Source organism: Asparagus officinalis, chromosome 7 (assembly GCF_001876935.1).
Source record: "Asparagus officinalis chromosome 7, Aspof.V1, whole genome shotgun sequence".
NCBI classification, from domain to species: domain Eukaryota; kingdom Viridiplantae; phylum Streptophyta; class Magnoliopsida; order Asparagales; family Asparagaceae; genus Asparagus; species Asparagus officinalis.
The window spans coordinates 38,673,331-38,698,882 of record NC_033800.1 but is presented as its reverse complement, the minus strand read 5'-3'; the positions used below and the strand labels follow the sequence as shown (position 1 = coordinate 38,698,882).

General features: G+C 47.5%; 1 protein-coding gene across 2 annotated transcripts; it reads right to left on the bottom strand.

Moving 5' to 3' along the window:
- Nucleotides 262-5,839, bottom strand: LOC109846569. Of its 2 annotated transcripts, none has more exons than XR_002248559.1 (3): nt 4,680-5,839; nt 4,501-4,602; nt 262-622 (listed from the first exon to the last, which is right to left on the bottom strand). XR_002248559.1 is itself a non-coding variant. In XM_020415814.1 (3 exons), the coding sequence occupies exons 1-3, from the start codon at nt 5,094-5,096 to the stop codon at nt 460-462; spliced, it is 639 nt and encodes a 212-aa protein (XP_020271403.1). In that variant the 5' UTR covers nt 5,097-5,839; the 3' UTR covers nt 262-459. The 2 variants fall into 2 exon arrangements, 1 of the variants encoding a protein (XP_020271403.1); XM_020415814.1 differs by having other exon boundaries at nt 4,723-5,839.

Here is a 25,552-nt window from a genome sequence, read left to right as displayed (position 1 = left end):
TATCTTGTGTTCTTGCTGTGATTGGTTGGCTTGTGTCTATTGTGGTCTATTTTGTTCTTGTGTGTGCTATTGTTTTGGCTATTCGAGGCTTCGAATTCAACCTCTTCGAATTCAACCTCACTCTTCCCGCCATCGCCGTCGAGTTCCTCCTCTTTATGGTGCACCTTATCAGCCTGTTCACAGCAATATTTCCACGAAATTATACAACCAAAAACAAAAATACGTCATAAAATGAATTCAAGATCCTAACACCATACACAATTATAAGCCAAAACAAAAATTTGCTAAAATGAAATGCGAGTTGTAATTTATAAACAACTAAATCACAAACATAAGGAGTATCCAAAATACAATATCTCAAATATCTAAAAAGTGCAAGTCACTGCTGCCTCAATCGAAGAAAATTGATAAAAGCCTTGCGGATGTCCTCTTCGCCATAGCCCTCCTATGTTAAGCCCCTTAACCAGCCCCCCGGTCGACTTGCAAGAAAATTTTGTGCTGAAATATCCTGAGGAGAATGCTGAGCAGCAAAAGTAGAACCCTGAGCATCCAGAGAAGGCTGAGCAAAAGCCGATTGAGTAGCTGGAATAACAGAAGGTGGATGAGCGGTATGATGATCAACCTGTAAAGTATAACTAATGATATTTAGAGGGCATGTTCAGATGAATCTCACACAAATATGTAATTTAATAAATGTATGCTTGCCAAATAGTCACAATTTTACATTGTAATATATCCTTGATCAAATTGCATGCAGGGCCGGCTCTGAGGGTGTGCGAAGGGTGCGACCGCACAGGGCCCCCGAAAATTGGGGGCCCAAATTTTTTTTTGGTAAAATAGGTTGCTTCCAGCTCCGTGACCCTTCTCCTCCCCCCCCAAAACCAGCTCCCCAAACCAAATCTCTCTCCCCCTTTTCTCAAAAACCTTCTTCCTCCCCAAACTAGATCTCCCCCCCCCAAACTCCAAGACCCTTCATCCTCCCCAAAACGAAGCCTCCCAAAACGGTATCGACCTCTCTCTCTGCCACGACACCGCCAGATCCGCTCAGATCTGATCTCCAATGGCGTCGAGAGAGGGGTTCGTCTACATCGCCAAGCTCGCGGAGCAAGACGAGCGCTACGACGGTAAGATCTCTCGATTCAGGTCTACGGCAGCTCTACAAATGGACCCCGATTTCTCCATCAAAAAACGATGGAGTTCTGCCACACCCGAGGACCCGTCGAAGAGGAAGTTTCGCTATGTTCCGGTATGATTCATCTGTTGTTTTTTATTATAGGGTGAGAAATTTCATGCTTTGGCTGTTCTTTAAAATTCATTTTGTTCATTATGATAATTTCTGTCGATTTATTTCATCCAAAATAGTAATTTAGGACGTGGGTTTTTCTTTTGGATACTCCTGGATGTAAATTTGGTGTTTTATATGAAATCATAACTTGAGTATGATCTGATTTCCGGAGTTCTTAAAAGAGTATTGAAGTGTTCCTGAATTCTTATTCGGCAGAGGGTGAGGCTTTATTTTGGTAGAGAACCAGAGGGATGCTACTATTTTTTTGGGACATAGGAAATGTGGCTTCTTGGTCATTGGATGTGCGTGAGGTTCTAAGAAACAAAAATAGTTGAAACCATTTAAAGAGGATGAGCAAGAAGGTGGTTATTAGAGAAGTTGATTGCTTGCAGGAAGGTGATGACATTTGCCGATGACGGGCACTCAAATTTATTGATATTTTGTATATATAGAGAAGAGCCATGTGTTTACTTTTCGCACAGGGCCCCTAAAATCTCAGAACCGGCCCTGATTGCATGTGTTAAAGAGTTGATTGATAAAGTGAAGCAAATATTCAGCTTGAGAGAAAAATCTAAAGCAGGGGAATCAATTGAATGCAAGTCATCTGCAAGAAAAAAACCTAGATAGAGCAAACTTATCTGGTAACAACATACTAAATTTATATAGAACACAATGAATAAAATTGTCTCATGAAACAATTTTTAAATCAACAACTTCCCATGGTTTTACGAGCACTAGATGCATCAATAACACATACAAACAAAGGAAGTAATTTCGTCCACAGTCATCATATAACAAGAGCTAATCTGCAATACAAATCACACTCTATACGAGTTCTCTATTTGCTAGCCTTAAGTCTTTGTTTAAGACAACTTTCTTTAAGACCAAGCTCAACTGTCACAAAGACAGAGCGAAGACGCAAAATATACGAGCTATTTATTACTGCATAGAGACGCTGAGAATACTCCCAACTGTCACAAAGACAGAGCGAAGACACAAAATAAACGAGCTATTTATTACTTATACCAACAAAAGTTGTTGAAATGGATACATCAACGCCACAGAGAGTAATGTTGTATTCAACTTGCCAACGAAACACGTCGCTCGATAAGGCATATGGATTCTTAATTAGGTAGAGAGTCAATTGCAGCATTACTCAAAATATTGTCTATCATCCAAATCATTAAACAAGCGCAAAATTCGAAGGATACGAATACTATCATTACAGACAACACTTAGTACAAAAAATCACCCGAGGTTTCGAAGGGTTTCGACGAGTCGAGGCCAATGGATGACAATAGATCAGACACATTATAGAAATGGAGGCCAATGAATGACAATGCGTCGGAATTTAATGAGGCACACTTAACTAGTTCTCAGTTCTACTTCCACTACGCTGAACTTATCTGAAAGAGTTGTGGAGTTATGAATCACAAGGACCTTTGCAAATTGCAAGTCAAGAGACAGCTACCCAATTGACTTTATGGTTTCCAGAATCCACACTCTTCCTTCGGAATTACTCTCTGCATGAGAGTAATAAGTTTTTAACTTGGAAGGTTATTGACAATGTCTCTCAATTAAAGTCTAAGATCCATCTTAATGAGAAAAAGACGCATCCGTAGGCGATGCTTCCTCTATCTCATAAATAAATGGATATCAAGGGAGGAGGAAAAGTTGAAGGCAAGTAAACAGTGGACAAGCAACATCTACAACGACTTACAGAGGTAGCCGAAGAGTTACAAACAGTGACACCCACATATCAAAATTCTGCAGGATTCACAAACCCTTGAAATCTGGTATTTGTTTGAAGTAATAGCATAGAAAACACTGGAGTTACAGTGTAGAATTTGAAGCTCTTATCTGTTGATATTTCTCTCTCGACAAACATGGTCGTCATAATTAAATTTGTCACAATATTTTAACAATGAATCACACTTCACTATAAAACATGTTTGCACATTCGCATTACTCATCATGGATACAACAAAATGAACAGAGAATTAAGTGGGTGCATGAAACATATCTTAAAAGGGGTACTGTATGGTTTGTCAATATGAAACAAGGTGATTCTTAGCTATGGAAATAGGTGCTTAAGGCTAGTGATGAAGCATTACATAATGGGGGCTCTGTGGATGGTGTTCTAGCCAAATTTCAAGCATGGACTATAAGTGGTAAGTTTAATATTTCTGTAGCTTACACAGATATAGTCCATAATTCCTCTAGTATTTCATAGTACAAGGCTGTGTGGATTCCTCAAACTTCCCTAACCTCAGTGATTCTCTAGTTACCCATGTTGCATAGACTACTCACCTTGAATAGTTTATGCAGGAGGCGATTAACCAGAAATAATTGGTGTGTTGTGTGACTACTGAAGTTTGGAACACAATCATGAGAGACACACCCACCACTTCTTTGAATGTGTATATACTACTGAAGTTTGGAACACAATCATGGATTGGCTTTCTTTTATGTGGAGAGTTGTACATGGATTTGTTTTCTCAATGTGTGGGCAAAGTGTATAAGCACAGAGTCTACATATGGGCTTTATCAGCTACAGTTTACTTCCTATGGTTGGAAAGGAGCTAGAGAATACATACAGATAGAGACATAAAGTGAATCAAATTGTGTGCAAGATTAAAAAGGATGTTCCTGTGAGTTCATATAATCACACTATTCCGATAGAACATAAAGTGTGGGTTGACAAGTTATGATGTAATAGCATTGTTCTAGCTTGGTTTTTGCTGATGCTATGGGGTTGTACTTATATTTTCCAATGGCGAGTGAATAAAATTTTCATTTACCAAAAATCAGAAAAAATTACTAATATTCTCTTGAAAAGTCTAACAATTACAAACAAGAAAGATCCATGGACTCACAATGCAAGTTGTCTTAAACATGGACTCACAATGCAAGATTTCTACCTGTTCTCCAGCTACTAAACAAGCAAGATCCATGGACTCACAATGCAAGTTGTCTTAAACATTTTCTCATGGTTTTACGAAATTATTTTCCGTAAATGCTTTATTATCAGTTGGATTGCTAATGTCTAAACGAAATTATCTCTCCATAAGTTGAAATTGATAGATTAAACAAAAGGATATAATATCCTTCAACCAATGGACAATACACATATCAACCAAAACATAAATTTGTATAAGATATCGTATCATAAATTAATAAATGTATTTTTTAATACACTTTCAGAATTATTTTACCACTCTCTGTTTTGCCCGAACCATGCTCCTCGAGCCACCCGTATAGGTTGCTTGACCTCGCTTCTTTCACTCCAGATTATCTTTATTTCTTTTTGCCTCCGCCTGCACGAAAATGTAAGATTTAGATTGTGATCCAAAAATAAGCACATGCCAAACATTGAATTATTTGTTAACCATACATGCTTCCTATTAGAAGAAAAAAACTTGCAGAGGTCGTCCCACCATTTTTTATCGATCCCTGAGAACACCTCTTCCTTGAAAAGATCATCTCTTTTCTCTTGGGGAGTCTCCAGCCATAGTTCGCATGTCCAATTCCAAAACACAATTCCTTTTGCGGATGAGGATTTGGGAGGCTGATGCAAACCGGTGCAAGGGATGCTCACTTCCTTGTCCGATCTTACCTGTTTCTTATTGCAGGAGGAGAACACTTCGAACCGAAATGTCCTTTGTTGATGCCGTCTTCTCCCCCGCGCTTTGTTGATAGCACAGACTAGCTTATACTGGTCAGGAGAGGTTGATGGCTCAAATATCAAACCAACCGACCCTTTATTCCTGCTATGGGGAATTCTGCGGTCTTGTCTCGTTTTGGATCGCATACATACAGACACTTCTCAAGGCGAAGGCAAAGGAGACCGTTGGATCACGGATTTGAATCGCATCGTGGAGCACGCTCAAGAATACTAGACGTGAACAACTGACAAAGATATGCCCTGATGCGAGGGATCTACGGCACAGGACTTGCTCGATCACACTGTACCACTTCTTGCATGCAGATTTCAACTGGCGGAGAGATTTGCAGTGAAGACGTGGGAGGATGTTGTTGAATATGATGTCGTCAGGGATGTAGCTAGCCCTGGGATCTCATGATTTTGTTATCAGCCATGATGAAACTGAAGCGAGAGAAATTTCAGACACCAACTTCCATAAATTGCAGCTGAGAAACAAAGCAGGAATAGGGCGAACGTATAAAATTCACAACAAAGAAATCCAAAAGATACCCACACCATATGGAAATTTAGGAAGTCAGATGAGATGCAAAATGAAAACCAAGATAAATAAAGGAAAAGTCAAAGAAAATTAAGAACAGCACTGGTGTCCATGACATCCATCATCAATCATCTGATCATTGCAAAATAGAACAAAACATAAATCTGTAAGTGTAATATATGACATGTGGCATGCTAAAAGTTATTATTGTGGGAATTTTGAATCCCCATCAATTATCTGATCATTGAAAAATAGACCATCATGGAACAACTTTGAAAATACACATCGATAGTTGGGTTCATCTTTTCCCAAACATCTTATTTTGTGAAAGATTTTCCTTAACAAGTCATCTTCGTTGAGTTTGCCGTCAATAAGACATCTCCGATTTATGTCTCCACATATATAAATTGCAATAATTACTGTAATAAAACAGAAACCAACATATTACAACAGAAAACATAATCAAGAGTGTACGGATAACTCAGTGAACAACTGAAACCAGAAACCCAATTACGGAGCACCGTAGAGCTATCCAAATAAGAGAATTTCAATCACCACATTGTAGACGTCAAAAAATACCGAAAGATATCAAAATACAGCTCAAGAAGGAATTCATCCAAAAAGTCAGAAAAAAGGACATAGACCGTCTCGCACGCGAGACAGACTTTGCTGTCTCGCACGCGAGACAGCGTTTGCTGTCTCGCACGCGAGACAGTTTTCAAAGGCTCAGAAACTGTTTTATAAACCGCCGACACGTGGCCATTAACTGTCAAAGAACATGGGGAACGTCGTGGGCGAGAATCACGTGAATAACTACCAAAATAACGGAGTTTGAAAACGTGGGAAGGCAGTTACAACGAAAACTACCAGACAGTTACTGTTTCCGAGACAGTATTTACTGTCTCGTGGGCCGAGACAGTCTTTACTGTCTCGGAACCTGAGACAGTCTTTACTGTCTCGGCCTCCGAGAGAGTAAACACTGTCTCGGAAGCACTGTTCATCCTAGAGGCTATAAATACCCCTTGAGATCGTTTTTTGAGGGGGGCTGATCATTTGGAGCACTTCAGAGCAGACAGAGCAGAGTTCTTGAGCTTCCGGCAATCCCTTGAGATTCGAGCTTTGACTTGATTTCAAGAAGAACGACTGTCTTAATTTGATAAGATATCGTTTCAAATTCTCACTTCGATAAACGAAGGAAGAATCATTAAACCCCTCACGATTCAATCAGAATCTGTGATTTGGTGGTCCACGAGTCAAAGCGCTCCCGGCACAGGCAAAGATCTCACGCAAGCAGCGATCCAAACAACGATCCTGCGTTTATTTCTCAAGAGTTGTAATTTTTCCTTTTGTTGTGTAAAAGGAGTCTTATAAAAAGGCTATCTCTTTTTTGAATTTATTGTAATCGACCGAAGATATAATGAATTCCATGACAAAGTCAACTTTTAACGCAAACAAGCTGGCGACCACAGTGGGATGGTTCATGTAACGGAAATTCCCGAAAGAATACTATATGTAATTTTCTTAGGAACAACCCGATCATTACAAACAAAGTGTTAAACACTACATCCCCACGGTGATTTTCGAATACTCTTTTGCTGAGATGAGGTTCGATCACTTCGTTGGATCAATCTTCCCTCACAAATTGAACGATCAAACCTTTAAACAGTTAGGATCGTCTCAAATTCCCTTTTGGTCAAACCTTTAAACAGTTAGGACCAAAACCAAAATCCCCTCTCGATTCGTTCCATGAACGAGAGGTCCACAAATTGAACGATCAAACCTTTAAACAGTTAGGATCGTCTCAAATTCCCTTTTGGTCAAACCTTTAAACAGTTAGGACCAAAACCAAAATCCCCTCTCGATTTGCTCTATGAACGAGAGGTCCACAAATTGAACGATCAAACCTTTAAACAGTTAGGATCGTCTCAAATTCCCATCTTAGTCAAACCTTTAAACAGTTAGGACCAAAGCCAAAATCCCATCTCGATTCGTTCTATGAACGAGAGATCCATAAATTAAACGATCAAACCTTTAAACAGTTAGGATCGTCTCAAACTCCCACTTGGTCAAACCTTACTACAGTTAGGACCACAACCAAAATCTCCTTTCGATTCATTTTTTGCGAACGAATGGTCCACTTTTGAATTGAGTAATCAAACCTTATGACAGTTAGGATTATTCAAACCTGTCCAGATTCTCTAAGTGGAGATCCCACTTTGAGTTTCTTTACTCCAGGAGATAGAATATAAAATTTTTTTTCTCCGATTTTGGGTTTATCTCTACCAACAAACAAGAGACCAGGAGATAGAATTCTTTTTCTCCGATTTTGGGTTTATCTCTACCAACAAACAAGAGACCAGGAGATAGAATATAAAATTCTTCCTCTCCATCATCGGGTTTATCTCTACCAACAAACAAGAGACCAGGAGATAGAATAGAAAATTCTTCCTCTCCGATTTCGGGTTTATCTCTATCAACAAACAAGAGACCAGGAGATAGAATATAAAATTCTTCCTCTCCGATTTCGGGTTTATCTCTACCAACAAACAAGAGACCAGGAGATAGAATATAAAATTCTTCCTCTCCATCATTGGGTTTATTTCTACCAACAAAAAAGAGATCATATTACTCCAATAGGTACACGAGTCTAAACTGTTTCCCTACCTTCAATAGGAAGTTGTTGGCCTTCTTGTTTTGATGATGATTTACAAACAATTTACTACTAATGTTGTTTGTCTAGTGTTTGTACATTCTTATGTATTGTAGACAAACAACATAGTTACAGGATGGATGGAATAGAGCTTCAACGATCATATCCAAAGGAGGTTGGCGGAATGTCGGTGAAGCAACGTACAATTCAAGTTAAAAATCAAGTTCAAGCTTCATCCACGAGATTACCAAGTCAAGTTTAATGAAGATCAAGTTCAAGCTTGGGTAATATAGTTTAGATTTTATATTATGTGTGTTAGTACTTTAAGCTCAATCATATACACACATACACGTTTTGGTTTTTGTATATATATAGTTATATATATACACATATGTTTTGGTTTGATAGTTTTCAAGTTTTACTATGAAACAATTGAATATATATATACATGCATATGTTTTGGGTTTTCATGCTTATATATATGAAATTATATATTTCATATTTTCTATTGTGTTTTTGAAAACATTGCATAGAATATGCAATTTTGTGAAAATATTGTATTCTTAGTTTGTAGACTTGAATATCAGTTTATACATGTTTTACTAAGTCTACAAAAACATTTCACAAAGTTTCAAAAGTTGGTTTATGTCAAAACATCAAAATTCAAGTATCTCATATTTTCATGTTTTGGACTATTTTGTAAAATGATGATATTTTTCTTTTGGTAAGTTCTTTTTCGAAACCAGTCATTGTAGCATGTTTATTATCATGTCTACAATCATTCCCCAAAGTTTTACATTTTTTAGAATTTATTTGATATTTTTAAACAGGGTTTTAAAATCAGAAAAATAGTTTTTAAAAACAGATTTTCATGAATCAGATTTCGGTCGACCGATCCGGTCGACCGCTCATATTTTCAGCCATCACTGGGCTCCAGAGAGTTTGTCGGTCGACCGGTACGGTCGACCGAAAGCTCGATTTTTTATCGGGTCGACCGCACCGGTCGACCGACGAAGTCTCTGCTTGTTTCTTCGTTTTTCAGACCTGCTCGCGGTCGACCGGATTTGCCATCGGTCGACCGAATGCTTTCCATCGGTCGACCGACGAGATTTCCGGTCGACCGACAAAAGAGCCGTTGGCTCCTAACGGCTATTTCCTGAGCAGATTTCTGGGGGCTGTTTTGTCATTTGTTTTGGTGTTTTTGCTGAGATTTCTAGTGGGTATAAATACCCCATTGCTGATGTCTTTTCAAAAAAACCAAGAGAGTTTTAAAACAAGTTTAAGAAAGCTTTTAATCAAGGGTTTAAGTTTTGTTTAAAAGAGTTTAAGAGTTTGTTTGAGTTTAGTTTGTGAAGCAAATTTCACAAGAGCAAAGAGGAGATCATTCTTTGGTGTTTGGGCATTCAACTCATCTCTCTCTCACTCTTGATCTATAGAGAAGTTTTCCTTAAACTCAATTCTAGCTATTTATTGTTTTGATCTTAATTTCCATAAGCTAGATTTATATATTGAGTTTAATTGTTTTATTGATACTCTTTGTTCACACACAACCTATTGAGCTTATTGTATTTACATACATAGTATAATTTGGGGTTGTGGGTTTGTGACCAAGAGTTGTGCTTAATTGAGTTCTCACCTTGTTTAGAGAACAAATCATTTGATTTAAGCCAGCTTGCCGAGTGCCGGCGGATCCAGCTCTTGGCTCAGACAGCCGAGGTGAGTCGCATTTATGAATGCTCAGGTTGACTCGACACCTGTCTAGGCCTTCGTACTGTGAGCGGCCGTTTGACGGTCTGGGGGTGCCGTGTTCTCTCCCTTCGGGTCGAGAGAGATGGGATGGCTCATCCCAGCACGTGGGGTAGCGGATACCCAACTGTACTAGTGGCCTTGAGGTTTGCAGGCGGATTCGTCTTTGGACTCGGGCAGGCGAGTTGCGTGAAAGGCGAACTTCCGCCATTCCAACTGATCTCAACTCGTGCAGGCGAGTCGATTATTTGACGGCTATGCGGTTTAGGCAGGCGACTTCTTGTGGGCGAATTTCTTGTAGGCTCTTCAGAGGTATTTTTTTACCGTCTACAAGACCCCCTTCAAAGTTTTCAGACCTAAACTGGCTTGCGTGTGGTCTGGAATACTTTGAATGAAGAAATTCTTGGCGAAGCAAGCGCATTTGATTTCTTTTAGAATTTTTAGCAAACCCTCAGCTATCAACGGGTTTGATGTGCCTTTACCGATTACCGTTTGAATCGGGCTAGCCATACTATTCTCCTCAGTATGATGAGTTGCTGAACAGTTTCTCTTAGGCTTAATGCTAAGATTTCTGCTCTAACCCTTAGCCGTCTGAGGCGTGGGTTTAACCATTTAAGCGAGGTCAATCTATGGGCTTCATTCGTAATTTTACCTTTGAGGGCGAATGAATCGTCAAGGCAAAATTATTCTTTGGGAGGCAAATTTCGCGCGACTCGCGGGGTCGGGCCAAGTATTTGTAGGCGGAATCCCTCCCTTTTGAGGCGGAACCGGTTCTGACGGGAGATGAGCCACGTGTCTGCCGATATAGCTTCGTGCTTTCCAGCTAAGGCGGCGCGGTCTCGTCGGGTCGTGGCGATCGTGACCGGACAATACTATTTTCGTGTGTTTCGCCCCACGACGCATCGCGGTCGTGGTTTTCGAACTCAACCGTCGGATGTAACCCCCAATCTCGGTCCCTTCGATATACCGAGGATGATCTAGGCCGTCGAATTTGATCGTGGCCACGTCTTCTGTCCGTTAGGGTTTTCGCCTTTCGAGGGCAGTCGTGGCCACGTGGACAACTCCGCCCTTCTAAATCAGCCGTTTTCCTCCATTGGGAGTTACCGTGCTTTCAAATCTTGAAAGGGAACATCCAAGGAAAGAATTCCCGCTTCCTCTCACAATGGCTCCGAAATCCAAGAGGTGTAAAGTGAGGGGTGCAGGCCCCGGACGTTACTCCGACCGTCTCTCTGCCGGCATGCCTGCTGGTGCTCTGGAGTCGTGCCCAGGTACGTTGATGGATTCGTTGGGCGATCCCTTGCAGGCCTTAGGCGTCGGATTTAGGGAGATGAGTGTTGCTTATTTCCCCGATTTGGGGCAAAGTTTGCCCTATTTTGCCTTTAGAGGATGAGTACTGTCCCCGCGGGCGAATTCTCCAGTGGGGAGGAGACGAACCCCTTTTTCGTAAGGCGAGTTCGGCCCTTCCCATTAGAGGGGAGTGTAGTCCGTAGGGACAGACCTCGTTCGAAGTGGGTTCCCCCTTTCGATAGGCGATTTCGCCTCTACAGCGGATTTTGTCTCAATTGACTTTCTATTTCTTGTTGCAGCGACCTTCCCTGATGAGGCTTTCCCGGAGGGTGTGGCCGTTGGCCACGTCGGGGCTAAGAGCTACACGGCCCCTTCTCGTTTTCCCTCGTTGGCTCCAGTACCCTTGTTCACTGCTGATAAGCTGCATGGTCTGGTACAGAGGGTCACGGATGGTCATCACTTGACCCTGCGCGAGCTGACGACCAATGCGGCGCTGACAGATGAGGCCAGGGCAGAGCTGCCGAAACCTCAATTTCTGTTCGGCGACTCCATGACCGACCCTTCTGCCCTGTTGCTCAAAGAGAGCCGGTGGTTCCGCACGGTAGAGGGGACCCATTGAACCGCCCGTGGGGGAGTCGACAGCGGTGGCGGAGACCTTCCGTCACCGCTTCTTTCGAGCTGGTGGGAGCTTTCCCCCGAAGGACTTTAGAGCCCCGGGGTGGGTCTACTCTGCACCTGGCAGCGACACGTGGTGGTCCAAGATCACCGACTATGTTCTGGCCGAAAATGCTGACCTCAAGGACACAGAGCTGTATGTGGCCATCGAAGCCACTCGACACGGCCTGCGGATCAACGCTTCTCAGTTCCATAGTATCCTGGAACTGTATTGCGCGGAAAGCGGCACATTTTTCACTCCCAATGGTGAGCTTGGTATCACCCCTCACGAGATGTACGACGTGTCGGGACTGCCTCTGGGAGACTTTCCTTATGAGGAGTACGTCCCTGATCAAGATGAGATCGATCAGCTGTCGAACCATTCCCCTTTGGCGGTTGAAATTCTGTGGGAGTTACTCTGCCACTACCACATCTGCCTGAGTACCTTAGGGGCATCGAATCACAAAGGGAAGAAGAAGAAGACCCCGGGGATCAGCCACAAGAATTGGGCTGATTATCTGTTCCCAGGGAATGACGTCAAGGGGAAGCCCGCTCTCCCGTTAGGCGCGTGCGACCAGCCCGAAGTGGAGGCGAGGACAGCTAAAGAAGGAAGGGTCCTTCACTCATTCCATCATCAGGCGAAGTTTCTCATCTCGGGGAAGGCGTTGCTCGCGGGGTACCTCATGTTATGGTTGAAGAGGTGCGTAATCCCCACTCACTCCTTTGAGGCTCTTCCTGTGGAGGTCGTGTATCCGACGGTTTGCTTAGCTCATGTGAAGTCTTATTCCCTGGTATCGACGACGATAGCGTGCATTCATCGAGGGCTCCGTACTCTGACGGCCCAATTCTGCCGCGTGTCGGTCCTCGATGAAGGGGAAGGAGTAGTTATCAAAACTCCCAATCCTAGGGTGGGGCTACCGTACACCTACTTGATGGCGTGGTTCGTATACCACTGCGAATGTTTGATGAGCGCCCCGGCGATGCCTCAGGGCGATAAGTTCGTCCCCTTCGTCCAGCGCTTGGAGCGGTGCTCCTGGAAATGCAAGGACATCCCTGATGCAAGGAAGACGCTCTCCCACTTCGGGCATTACAATTTTCGCCGCTTTTTTCCTTATTTCAGCGGGGGCGGATATGGAGAATATCTCAGGGATGCGCCGACGGCGGATCACTACACAGTCCTCCCTCGTGGTGCTTTTCGCTGGTTGGTGAACATTCGGCCGGGGTATCACATTCTAAGAATGGGCTCTACATGCTACCTTGAGCCATACATCCCCTGCAGGTTCGTCCGCCAGTTTGGGTATGATCAATTGTATGTGGGCAACGCCAATCCCTACCTGCGTTTTGAAGGAGGACTGGTGGATGGCGTTCGGGGATGGTTCTGGACTCATGCTGGTGGCACCCAGGCTCGTTTTGAGTTACCCGCGAGGGATCGTGATTTACATCACACGCTCCTATATTGCCGCTGGTATCGGGGTGCTAGTGCTAACCCTGCTAATTTCTGGTTCCAGAACTCATGCCTGGCGGAACGCGATCGTCCTGCCAGGGGCCCTCTCCGTTCTTCGAGGCGAAGGGGTCATCAAACTGCTAGGGAGTTGTTCTCGGAGGATCCAGTTGAGGACACCGAGGGTTTTGACGCTGGCTTAGACGAATCCGAGGTTCCTGAGGTTCGAGTTCCTTCCCCCGGTCCCCTTCGTTGGGTATCTCTGGTGGACCACAGGAGTCCGAGCGCCCAAGACAGGTCCAGAGTCCGGCAATTGGACAGATGGGGGCGCCTCTTCTGTCTCCGAGTAGCTCGCTTCTTTCGAAGCGTCAGCGGGAGGCAGCGGCCGAGAGTTCTCGAGCGGAGGCGGCTAAGAAGGTCCGTCGTGATGAGACAGCGGAGACCGTCCGAGCGGCGGAAGGTCGGGATAATGTTCCCCAGGTAGGTATCCCCGGAGCGGCGACGTCTGGGTCTGGAGCCGCGCTGCCCGCCTCTTCTGCTGCATCGGGGGCGGTCCTGGCGACTTCGAAAGACGCTCCTCCGCAATCTGGCGTGAGGCCACCGACGGGAGTTCCAGCGGCTTCTGCGTCCGCATCAGGAGGTAATTTTTCTTGCAATAGTGTCTTTGATGGCAATGTTGATCTTATACCTTTTGACATTGGCATCGGACCTACGCAGGTGCGGTTGAGAAAGTGATCTCGATTCCTTCTAACGAAGAAGAGGAGGCTGGAGATGAGGAGAGGCCCACCGGCTCAGGTAAGCGTGCGTTTTAGCATTACTCCTCCTCCCGTACCCGACCGTTAGTAGGGTCCCTTTCGAGGGGTCTCTGTTAACCCCTTTTCGTGTATTTGTAGCTGATCCTGCCCGTGAAGTCGCAGGTAAAGAGGATCCTCACTCTTGGGCGAATCGCTCATCTGGGGAGACGGGCGAATCTGAGGAGGATGACAATGTCTCGGTTCATGAGGCATTGTCCAGCGAGGAAGAGGATTTGGCTCCTGAGGATGCGCCTGGCCAAATAGGGGGATCTCCTGTTCCTGCGGAAGTGTCGGCTGGGGATCGTCTATCGGCGCTGAGAAGTTCTCCAGCTCAACGGGAGGCTCTCCTACTCCTTGCAGGTGAGCCACTTCTTTCTGTCCTCTGGCGGCGGGCCGTGATGTTTGTGACCACGTGCACGATGGTCGTCATCTTGGTCACACCGGCTTCGGCGGTGGCTGCCCCATTTACCACCCCTACGGTTATGGCTATAGGTACCTCGACCGTGATTTCATCCACGGCGGAGGAGGCCGCCCTCTCTCCTTTAGAACGCTGGCGAAAGACACAGGTGGAGCGAGCTCTGGCCAATTTCGAAGATACTTTGGCCCATTGCACCCGGCTGGTCTTGGAGGAGAATTGCCCTTTCGAAGAATTTAAGGTAGTTCTTGAACACGATGCGTCCTTCTTGCGTAAGAGGCTCGGCGCTACCGCGGCGAGGCCCTACTTTCAGCGTCTGAACGAAGTGGAGGGGGCTGTTCGGCAGCTGCTCACTCTTCGTGCGGAAAGCTCTGCTCTTGTTGATCTCTCCTCCCGCGAAGTTCGAGTAGCTATGGCAGATCGTGATCGCCGCCTGAACGAGAACATGACGCTAGAGTTAAAGCTGTCAGCAGAGTCGGAGCAGGTCAAAGCCGAGGAGGCACAAGTGGCCCGCGAGGAAGAAACAGTCGATAGCCAGTTCTCCCGACTCTCCTTCGAAATAGAGAGGCTGAAACAGGTTGTAGCTGACGCACAGGCTTCCCTGGTTGTTCAAGAGAAGGCTCGTGATCAGGTGGCAAAAGAGTTGGAGGGCATTAGGTCTCGCCGGCGATTGACCACTGACTCTGTTGAGGAGAAGGATCGAGCTCTCAAGGATGTCAGGGAGACCATTCAAGACTTGATCTCGTGCACAGAGGAAGATCTTCGTCGAGAGGTCCTAAGGAGGCTTGAGCTTCGCCATGCTGAAGAAATCCGTGAGGCGGAACTTCGATTGAAAGCCTTGTAATTTTGCCTCTTTTCGTCTTGTCCGATTATCAGTTGTACTAGGATCTCTTTCCATGAATGAAATTATCCTTTTGTTTTTGGTCTATTGTCACTTGCGTGTGTGCTCCATCTTGTAACCCTGCATTAGTCAGAATTTGGCCGTAGGAGAACCTCAACTGCAGAGGAACTCTTGTCAGCGAGTTTCTGCTGTAAGATTATCTCATCTGTAGGCGAATTTTGTCTACAGGCGGATTTGCAGATGTCTTGACAGCGAATCTGGTCCTGATTGGGTTCCGCTTTCAGTGGGCCACGTGTCAATCCACGTGTGCGTCAGTTGAGGAGACGTGGGCTAGCCGTTTCGCATTAAATGCGTAGTGGACCTCTTCGTCTCTCGCGTCCGATTCGGACCGTTGTTGCAGATCGTGGTCACGAACCGTCAGATCTCGTCCGTCCAAGTAAGATCCGATCTGTTTGGCCTTACCCTTAAACTGTTTTAGCCTTGAACGGTCTAATCGAGTCTTGAGTAACCGTCTAAGACCCTTAGGGTACTTAACCCCCTTGTTCTCTGTTAAGAGGATCCACAGACTTTCATCGTCCTCCCTCATAGTAAACCCAAATTTTCCCTTCTTCAAACTCCTGATGGCGCCGAAGGTGAAGAGGGTTGCTTCCAAGAAAAGGAAAGAACCTTTTTCCTCGGGTGCTGCTGAGGCTCCTGCGACCGAAGGTATTCTTTCGTCCTGGCTCTTGCGTGGGTTGAACAGGTATCCTTCCCTTGACTCCTCTCTGTGTTATTGTCGTGTTTTACAGATCGAGGGGAAGCACCGGTTGCTGAGGAACATGCGGCCGAGCCCATCCTGATTTTGGACGACGAATCCGAAGGTTCTGAGAACTCCGCCGCCTCAGATTCTGCTCCCCAGCCGGGAGCTGAACCCTGCCTCGAGATCCCGCCCATCATGGCGCTCGCTCCAGGCCAAGAGCCTGCTCCCTCCGAGTCCTTGTCCTGGCAGGCTCGCATCGAAGAGTTCGAGAGCGCTGTGAGGCAGGTGATCTCCCTTGTCTGAACTCAGCAGGGCGGGCAACAAGTTTTCAGCTTTAGGCAGTCCCTCTATGATCGCGTGGCTGACTTGCGCGATCGGACGTGAAAATCGAGCTTGCTACCCGGTTGCATGCCGTGAACTTCGTCTCTTGGAGCCACGCGAATGATAGGGTTTAGATGGCCTTGGCGGCATACGGCGTAAGCCGTCCGGAAGCCAACATGGCAGTCTATGCTGGCCTTTCACTGTTAGGCCCATCTAGCTGAAGCCCTGGAGCAGAGAGGACCCGTATCCAAATGCAATAAGCGTGATTTGGGAGTCTGTTGCAACTTCTAGGGTGGCGTCAACAACATTTGCTAGAGGAGCAAATCGATTGCACCTCAACCGCCACCTATAGGCTCGCCTGACGGGCCCGAACCGAATTGAGACAGGCGGAGGCGACAAGTTGGCAAGGGCTCCAGTCCGAACCGTCGCTTCAAGTGTCAGTGAGAAACGCTGAGGCGGCAAAACTTCGACGCTCTTCTAAGCCTTGCACCAGGCGGATGCCGCCGCCAGGTTTGAGCCTGTGAACATCGCGCTTCGCGACAAGGCTTCGAAGACAAGGCTCGGGAGGACCACGCGAGCCAGGTGGAGGCGGCCAAAGAAGAGATCTCCACTTTTAGCGTGTTCGACTAAGACCTCTGCTTTGTGGTTGTGTTAAGACATTTTATTTATGACTTGTTTGTTTATGAAGTCATAACTTTGTTCAAATGTATTGTCTTAAACACTGGGTGCACGCTTTGCTTCTTTGAACGTAATATTATGACTTTCGCGATTGCAGAAAAAAACCATAACTTTGTTCAAATGTACTGTTTTAAAGCATCGATGAGGTTTGTGTCCACTCATCGTGTGCATATTCTTTGGATACGTCGCTTTCCAGTGTTTCGCTCTGCAGTTGCCGACAATCTCGTACTGCAGGCGAAGCTTCTTTCATGACGACGAGCCTATTTTCGAGGCCAAACTCTATCCTGATGAGTTTACGCTGGCGGCGAAACTAGGGCGACGGCGAGTTCGCTAAGATGGTGAAGCTCGGCTCCTGTCGAGCTCACACTGCTGGCAAAACTCAACTGATTAACGAGTTCGTCTGTAGGCGAAACTCGATCGCGGTGAGTTTTGCTTGGAAGCTAAACTCAACTGCTGGCGAGTTCAAGTAGATGGTTGAACTCAACTGATGGCGAGTTCAAGTAGATGGCTGAACTCAACTGCTGGCGAGTTCAAGCAGATGGCTGAACTCAACTGCTGGCGAGTTCAAGCAGATGGCTGAACTCAACTGCTGGCGAGTTTATACTGCAGGCGAAACTTGGAGGGTGGCGAGTTTGGCCAAAGTCAGAAATCCACCGTTGGCGAAGCTCGTGCCACGCGTTCATCGGGCCCAAGTGCTTGCCAGCTAACACTCTGCGGGCGCACTAATGCTCATTAATGGCGAAGCGACCGAACGCTTCGTCTCTCGTGTCCAACCCGATCGGTCGGTTTGGAGTCTCGAGAGGAATAGCCTTTATTGGCGTTGAGTTCGAAGCGTCGCAGGGCGTTCGGACCGCATGATCGCTTGGGGTAATGGATCTCAGCCGTTGAGTTCTTTTCGAACATGTATTAGTACTTGCTTCTCTTCAGCAGAGTTCTTACTGCTTCGAGAAGAATTCGCCAGAAGGAGATTGCCGCAGAGAACTTCTCCTCCTCCATGGCCTCTGCTTCTGACCACAGCGACGCTGAGGGCGTCGGCTCCTCCACCACCGTTGTCAACATCGGCGCTCCGGCTGCCCCCCCTTCGAGCTTGGTCCTGGGACCTTCTATTCCGGATCCTTTGGCCCACCCTGCTTTCGTGCCGCTACAGCATTTGGTGGATTTGGTGCACGGGATTGCCCTCTCGGTTAGCGTGGGCGACGAGCGATACTACGATGCGCTTCCTCACGTGAAAGCGGGCTTGGAGGCGGTTCGCCGCGCTGGTGATGCCTCGCTCACACGGCGATGTGAGCGAGAGCTCGAGCGCGTGGAGGGGCGGATGTATCGCCTCGAGGAACTGGCCTACGAGGACTCCTCCGACATGCCCCCGCCCCCCTCTCTGCGCTTTCTGCTCGAGCGCGAAGAGCGAGCGAAGCAGATCCAGGCGAAGGAGGCCGAGCTCCGACGTCTGCGGAAGCGGCACCGGGCTGTCTTGGACCGGATGGACGCTTATCTGGACAGAGCCTTCTTTGAGGACGCTGGTTCTCTTCGCGGCGAGGCGAAGCTGCGGGAGCGCGAGCACGAGGCTAGGAGACTCGGCGAGGCTGCCAGGGAGGTGGAGAAGGCACTTCAGCTTCTTCACCAGGAGGAAGAGTCCAGTAAGGCGGACATGGTCAAGCGGCAACAGAGGGAGAAGGAGGAGGCGAGGGCCCGACGTGTGGCGAAGCGTGCGGCGATTAAGGCCAAGATTGGCTCTTTTAGCCTGCTAAAATTTCTGTAACGCTCGCGCTGTCTAGGTCCTCTTTCCTCTTGCTTATTTTGTTAACTTAATTGGTGCCTCGGGCACCATAGTTAAACTGAAAACTTATGTAAATCTTAGCCCGTTGTGGCTCTTTTGCTTATTTTGCTTGTCTTTGCTTTGCATGCACAGTCTCCTTTTTTTTTTTGTCTATGCTGTCTGGCATCTGGGTTGAATTTGGCGAGTCCTCGACTATCTTGCTTTGGACTTAGTCGTTTTAGGCTCTTGCTCTGCTCTCAGTTGCTCACAGCGTGGGATCGGGTTAACTCCGATCTTCGCGTTGTAGTTTCAATGGAATTGAGAGAGCAGCACTTGGCTTGCAGTAAAGAACAACCGCTCGCTTCTGCGGCCAATTGAAGAACTCAACTTCAACTTGCCTCTCGGCGAGTTGTTGCTTGGGGAACTGGCAGACAGGTCGTCTGTCGAACCGCCTTCGACAATTGTCGTCATTTGGGAATGTGACAATTGATTGTGGTAGGAGCCATCGCATGGTATACCCATCAGTTATCCTAAGGGAATGTTAGAATATCTGGGAGAGGTCAAATAGTTCAGGGACGTAGGAGTATGACTATTGACAGAAGTAATAGCACGTCACGTAGTAGGCCATTACTTAGGCTGTGCTATTCGTAGGAATAACGGCGCCAATCATCAGAGGTGATCATTAACTTGATGGGGTCTCGTCGCGATTGGAGCGACTACGGGGGGCCTACCATTCTTCTGAAGAAGACTGGTAAGTGAATTGTGTCAGAGGTTTAATGTTAACGTGACAGGAAATATCGTGATTGGAACAACTTTGAGGACCCACCATCCTTTGGAAGAGGATTGGAGAGTGGATTTTGTCAGAGGTTTAATGTTAACTTGACAGGGAATATCGTGATCGGAACGACTTTGGTGGATTCGCCATCTCATTGGAGAAGATTGGCGGATTGAATGTGTTTGTCGTGATATGAACGGCTTTAGTGGATCCGTCATCTCATTGAAGGAGATAGGCGAATTGAATGTGTTTGTCGTGATATGAACGACTTTAGTGGATCCGCCATCTCATTGAAGGAGATAGGCGAATTGAATGTGTTTGTCGTGATATGAACGACTTTAGTGGATCCGCCATCTTATTGGAGAAGATAGGCGAATTGAATTCCCCCAGAGGCTTTCGCCAGAGCGAGTAAGGTAGGAACAGTTTAGCCTCATGTACCAGTTGGAGGGTGTGAGGGCCAGTTTAGACTCGTGCACTCGTGGGAGTTTGGGAAGGAGAACTAGGGGTAGTACTTCTTCAGATACTTGCCGTTGATGGGCATCATGACCTTATCGCCGTTCGGTTTGACGAGGCGATAGGCATCGTTCGAGTAGACTGTCTCTACCACGAATGGTCCTTCCCATTTGGACTGGAATTTCCCCTTCTTCTTGGAAGTGAGGATCATTGGTCGGCGAATGGAGAGCACGAGCTCTCCCTCTTTGAAGGCTCGACGCTTAACTTTCTTATCAAAGTTCTTGGCCATTCGAGCTTGATAGAACTCAATGTGCTGCTGGGCTTCTAGTCGTTTGTCGTCCAGCGCCTCGAGCTCTGCGAGTCGTAGTTGGTGATTTTCCTCAGTCGCCATTCCTGTCGCTAAGGCGACGCGGAGGGATGGGATCTGAATTTCTAATGGCAATATGGCTTCACAGCCGTATACCAATGAGTAGGGCGTGGTGCTGGTCGGTGTGCGAACCGTCGTACGATATGCCCACAGGCTCTCGCCTAGCTTTTCATTCCAGTCGCGCTTGCTAGTGGAAGTCAGCTTCGTCAAGATCTTGATGATCGTTTTGTTGAAAGCTTCAGCCAAACCATTCGCTGAAGGATTGTAGGCCGTGGAAGAGAGGTTCTGTATTCAGAATTTGTCACAGAACCTGGTGAATGCATGGCTAACGAATTGCGTGCCGTTGTCATGAATGATACGCCGGGGTACGCCGTATCGGTATATGACATGGTGCTTAATGAACTTGATCACGTCGCTAGTCTTGACTTCTCTTAAGGGGATGGCTTCGGCCCATTTAGAGAAGTAATCGGTGATCGCGAGGATGAAGCGATGGCCTTTCGCCGATGGTGGAGAAATTGGCCCAACTATGTCCATCCCCCATGCCTCGAAGGGCCAAGACGCCCTCGTCGGATGCAGGTCCTCCGGAGGCTGGTGCATATAGTTGGCGTGGATTTGACATTCGTAGCATCGCTTGGCATAAGCGACTGCATCAGTAACCATCCCAGGCCAGAAGTAGCCTATCCTCCGTAGGCGATCCCAAAGTTTGGGTCCAGGTTGATGGGCTCCGCACACGCCATCATGCGCTTCGCGTATGGCCTCTTGCACCTCTGCCTTTGAAAGACAGCGAAGCAATAAGCCATCGTATGACCTCCGATACAACGTTTTAGTGGTTGAATCGTAGTAGAACCGCGAGGCACGTCGTCGGATGGACTCTCGTTCCTTCGCGTCTTCAGGCAATATGCTGTATAGGACATAATCGATGATCGGGAGACGCCAGTCTTCCTGATCTGGCTGACCCGAGGCTTGATGAGTGGCGTTTGCCTCTGGGACGTCTCTGGGTCGAAAGAGCTTTCGGCTGGCGACAGCGACCCGTTGGGTCGTTCCAGGAGGCTGGGCTAAGTTAGCTGCCAAGGATGCGAGAGCATCCGCATGGGTGTTCTTTGAACGGAGCACGTGTTCAATACGGAAGCTCTCGAATGACTCCACTAGTCTGACCGCTGCTCGGTGGAGCGGGATAAGATCTTCATTCCTGACTTCGTATTCGCCAGTCATTTGTTTGACAATGAGTTGCGAGTCGCCATAAGCCTCCAGATGCTTTATCCCGAGCTCTTTGGCTAACTCGAACCCTATGAGCAACGCGTTGTATTCGGCTACGTTGTTGGTGCACGGTTCCGTTAAGGAAAAGGCTCGGGGTAACACATGGCCGTGCGGAGAGGTGAGGACCACCCCCACTCCTGCAGAGATAGAACCGCTCGCACCTGCGCGAGATGCGCCGTCGAAGTACATCTGCCACACCTCTGGTGAGGAAGTCACATTGGCTTCGGGAGGTTCATCTGGCAGATCTTCGAATAAATCGGTCTTCACCCCCAGCGGGTGACTAGCCATGAGATCGCAGATGGCCTGTCCCTTGACTGATTTTTAAGCGCCCATCTGGCCAGGCGCCAGTTCAACGCTGCAGGTTGTGTCATGAAGACCCGAATGGGGTTCATTCGAGAAATGACATGGATTGTCTGGCCGACCAAGTAGTGCCGCATCTTTTGGATGGCGAACATCAAGGCTAAGCATTCCTTCTCGACCATTGGGTACCGTTGTTCGGCGCCCTGCAAGGTTCTGCTCAGGTAGTAGATGTCTTGTTCATGACCTGCATCGTCGTTTTGAGCCAAGAGGGCACCTAGAGAGTGTTCCATAGCCCGTATGTATATGAGGAATGGCCTCCCTGAGACTGGCGCCGCAAGGACAGGCGGATTTGAGAGATAAGCTTTGATCTCTTCAAAGGCCTTTTGGCACGGCTCATCCCAGACGAAGGAGGTACCTTTCTTCATCAGCTTAGAGAAGGGTTGGCACTTGCCCGAGAGATTCGAGATGAATCTTCGGATATAAGCTAGTCGTCCCTGAAGGCCCCTTAGCTCTTTAAGATTTCCGGGTGGCTGGAGCTCTTGAATGGCTCGCACCTTGTCTGGATCGATCCGGATCCCTTTCGTCGTGACGACAAAACCGGGGAATTTACCGCTAGACATCCCCAAGAACGACTTGGTAGGATTCATCTTAAGCTGATGAGTCCTCATGAGTTCGAACATAGCCTTCAAGTCTTGGAGGTGATCCTCCTTATGGCGACTCTTCACGACCAAGTCGTCCACATAGCATTCGACCGTCTTTCGCAAATGATCTCGAAAGATCATGCTCATGGCGCGCTGGTAGGTTGCGCCGGCGTTCTTGAGTCCGAAAGGCATGACGGTATAGCAGTACACCCCCATAGGAGTTCTGAATGCAGTGTGCTTTTCGTCCTCAGGGTGCATTTTGATCTGATTATACCCTGAGAAGCCATCCATGAAGGACATCCTCTTGAATCCGCACGTATTGTCAATGATGACATCCGTGATGGGTAGAGGAAATTCGTCTTTAGGACACGTGGCGTTGAGGTTCCTAAAGTCGATGCAGATGCGGATCTTGCCGTTCTTCTTCAAGACCGGAACAATATTCGCCACCCAGTCGGGGTGTTGCTCCTCTCTGATGAAGCCGGATTCGATCAGCTTCTTTACTTCAGATTCGATCGCCTCGAAAACGCCTCTGCTGTTGTTTGATTGGCTTGGCGTCAGGGCTGATGTTGAGACGATGCGTGGCAACCCGCGGATCCAAACCAGGCATGTCCTCGTAGTTCCAGGCGAAGACGTCGATGTATTCCCGTATGAGGGCAATGAGGTCCTCTTTTTCCTGTGGGGGCAGACTGCCGCTGATAAATATGGGTTTGGGATTCGCCTTAGTACCCATGTTCACCTGGAGGACTTCGTCTTCGGTTGGTGGTTCGCGCTGTTCGAAGCGACTGTTCCACTGGGCGTTAACATGGCGATCCCATGTCTCGTCATAGAGTGGAAGTTGTTCGTCCTCCGCCATCTCGACAGGGTCTACTGTAGCCATGTTGACTGTAAGGCCATAAAAAAGATCCCTCACGCTGACGTCTGAGTCCCAAGCCGAGGTCGTCGACGATTGGTCCCCCGAACATGCATAATCGGAGTCCACGCCGACGTAAAAGCACAGCTCTGACGAGGAGGAGGAGTAGCCTAAGCCTCTCCGAGTCCTGTTGAAGTAATTTGACGGCTTTCCTTTGGGGACGTAGGCGGGGTTGATGACCGTCTTGCGTCGTCGTACCCCATGTCGCTCATCATTCGTCTCGCAACTCGACTGTACTGCGAAAACTGGGGCGCTGGGTCCTCGTCCTCGGATTCGTCCCATAGCGTGCGCAGGGGATTATCGATCCGACCGAAAATAATATCTTTTCGATAATTATTTCGGGCCGGTACGACGAACACAGCTTGCGATGACCTGATCGGCTGCGTCTTGGCGGCGTATGACGAGCATACCGGTAAGTGTATGGAAGGCTCACTGTAGAGCCTCGACCATATTTCATTTGGCGCATCATCTTCAGACGTGGAACAAGACGACAAATAAGCAAAGTCGGATTTCTCATTCACGATAAATTTTTCCGCCTGAATAGCGTTGGTTACATGGTGACTCTCGTAGCCAATTACAATTGACTCAAAGTCATTCAGAATTAAGCTGTCACCGTATTCAGGCTCGCTATCCGCCTCGTTGCCGCTCTCTGGCTCCTCCGCTGGTGGCGCGTCGGGGTCCTGGTACAACAGGGAATCCGTGAAGTAGTTTTCGACGCCTTTGAAGGGCTGCTTGTCGGCCACTACTGTCCTGACTCGTTCATAGTTGTCCACATACTTCAAGCACTGGTGTAATGTGGACGGGACTATCCTGTTGCCATGGATCCATGGGCGCCCCAGAAGTATGTTGTACGAGGGTTCAGCATCGATGACGTAGCACGTCACCTCCGTCTTCATGTTGCCTATCCGACATTTCAGGCGGATTTTGCCGAGAGGCCGAGTCCCCGTGGCGTTAAAGCCGAAGATGGTAGTCGCAGTTGAGGAGAGGCTCTTTGGCGGTATCCCCAAGTGCTTGATCAACTTCAGGGGCACGATGCTCAGCGCGGACCCTGGATCGACCTGAATCCGATCCACTTTCGACGAGCCTATCTTCAGGGTGAAAGTAATGCACGGGACCCGTCTTTCAGAGACTTGGCAGCAAGTTGTACATCCCTGTTCTGCCTCTGTTTCTTTCGAGAAATGGGTATAGAACGCCTCTGAGTCGGCCAACGCCTCTTGGAGGGCCTCTCGGGTAGACCTGGACAACCGGAGGAGGTCGTACATGGTGATTCGCGCGGGAATGCTTTTCAGTTGCGTGAGCACGTTGAACCGGAAAGGCTGGCGGCTTGTGCTTGGTCCGTCCTGATTGGGAGGGATTGCTGTGACCGGCCTCGCGGGAGGTCCTGCCAGGTTCTCCGCCCTCGCGGGATACTCTTTCGTGAATTCTTTCCCTGTCCTTATGGCGAAGACGTTGGTGTCTTCTTCAGAGTCGGTTAGGGCAGTCATCGCCATGTCATCTCTACCTAGGATGGTGGAGACAACATTGCAGTGTTTCCTCTTAGCCTCCTTGGAAGGCCGTGCAGTCCACTGCTCGTCATGGAGGAGGTCTGGATGGACCCACATCACCTGCCCATCTGGCAGAGTTTGTGGGACCAAACCCTTTTCCCACTGGTGGTGAGGATCATCGTTAGTGATCTTCAAGACTACCTTGGGGATAGGGATTACCCCTGCAGGGGCTTGAACCTCTGGGAGACCTGTCCCGAAGCTTAAAGTGACCATGTTCGTAGTCACTTGCTTCTGGACTTTCTCTTTCTTCAAAACCCCCGCGTCGTAGAGGGCTTGGAGCTTGTCCTTGAGGACGTAACATTTGGTTGTGTGATGGCCAAGGAACCTGTGATATGCACAGTAACTTGGGTCACCGGTTTTGTCTGCCTCCTCAGGCTTGGCGGCTTCTGGCAACTTAATCCGCCCACTCTTGAGAAAGTCTCTCAAACACCAAAGGTTTCACCGTTCCAACGCATTGGCAGTCGGCGAGGACCGTGTGGATGAGTCTCTCGCAGTGGCA

Bases quoted from the DNA above. Each gene is read 5' to 3' on its own strand.
- LOC109846569 (XM_020415814.1), bottom strand. From the start codon at position 5,096: ATGCGATCCAAAACGAGACAAGACCGCAGAATTCCCCATAGCAGGAAT. The intron at 4,603-4,722 runs GTGGGACGACCT...ATTTTCGTGCAG, and splicing joins TCAGGGATCGATAAAAAATG to GCGGAGGCAAAAAGAAATAA. The intron at 623-4,500 runs GTAAAATAATTC...TATACTTTACAG, and splicing joins TTCGGGCAAAACAGAGAGTG to GTTGATCATCATACCGCTCA.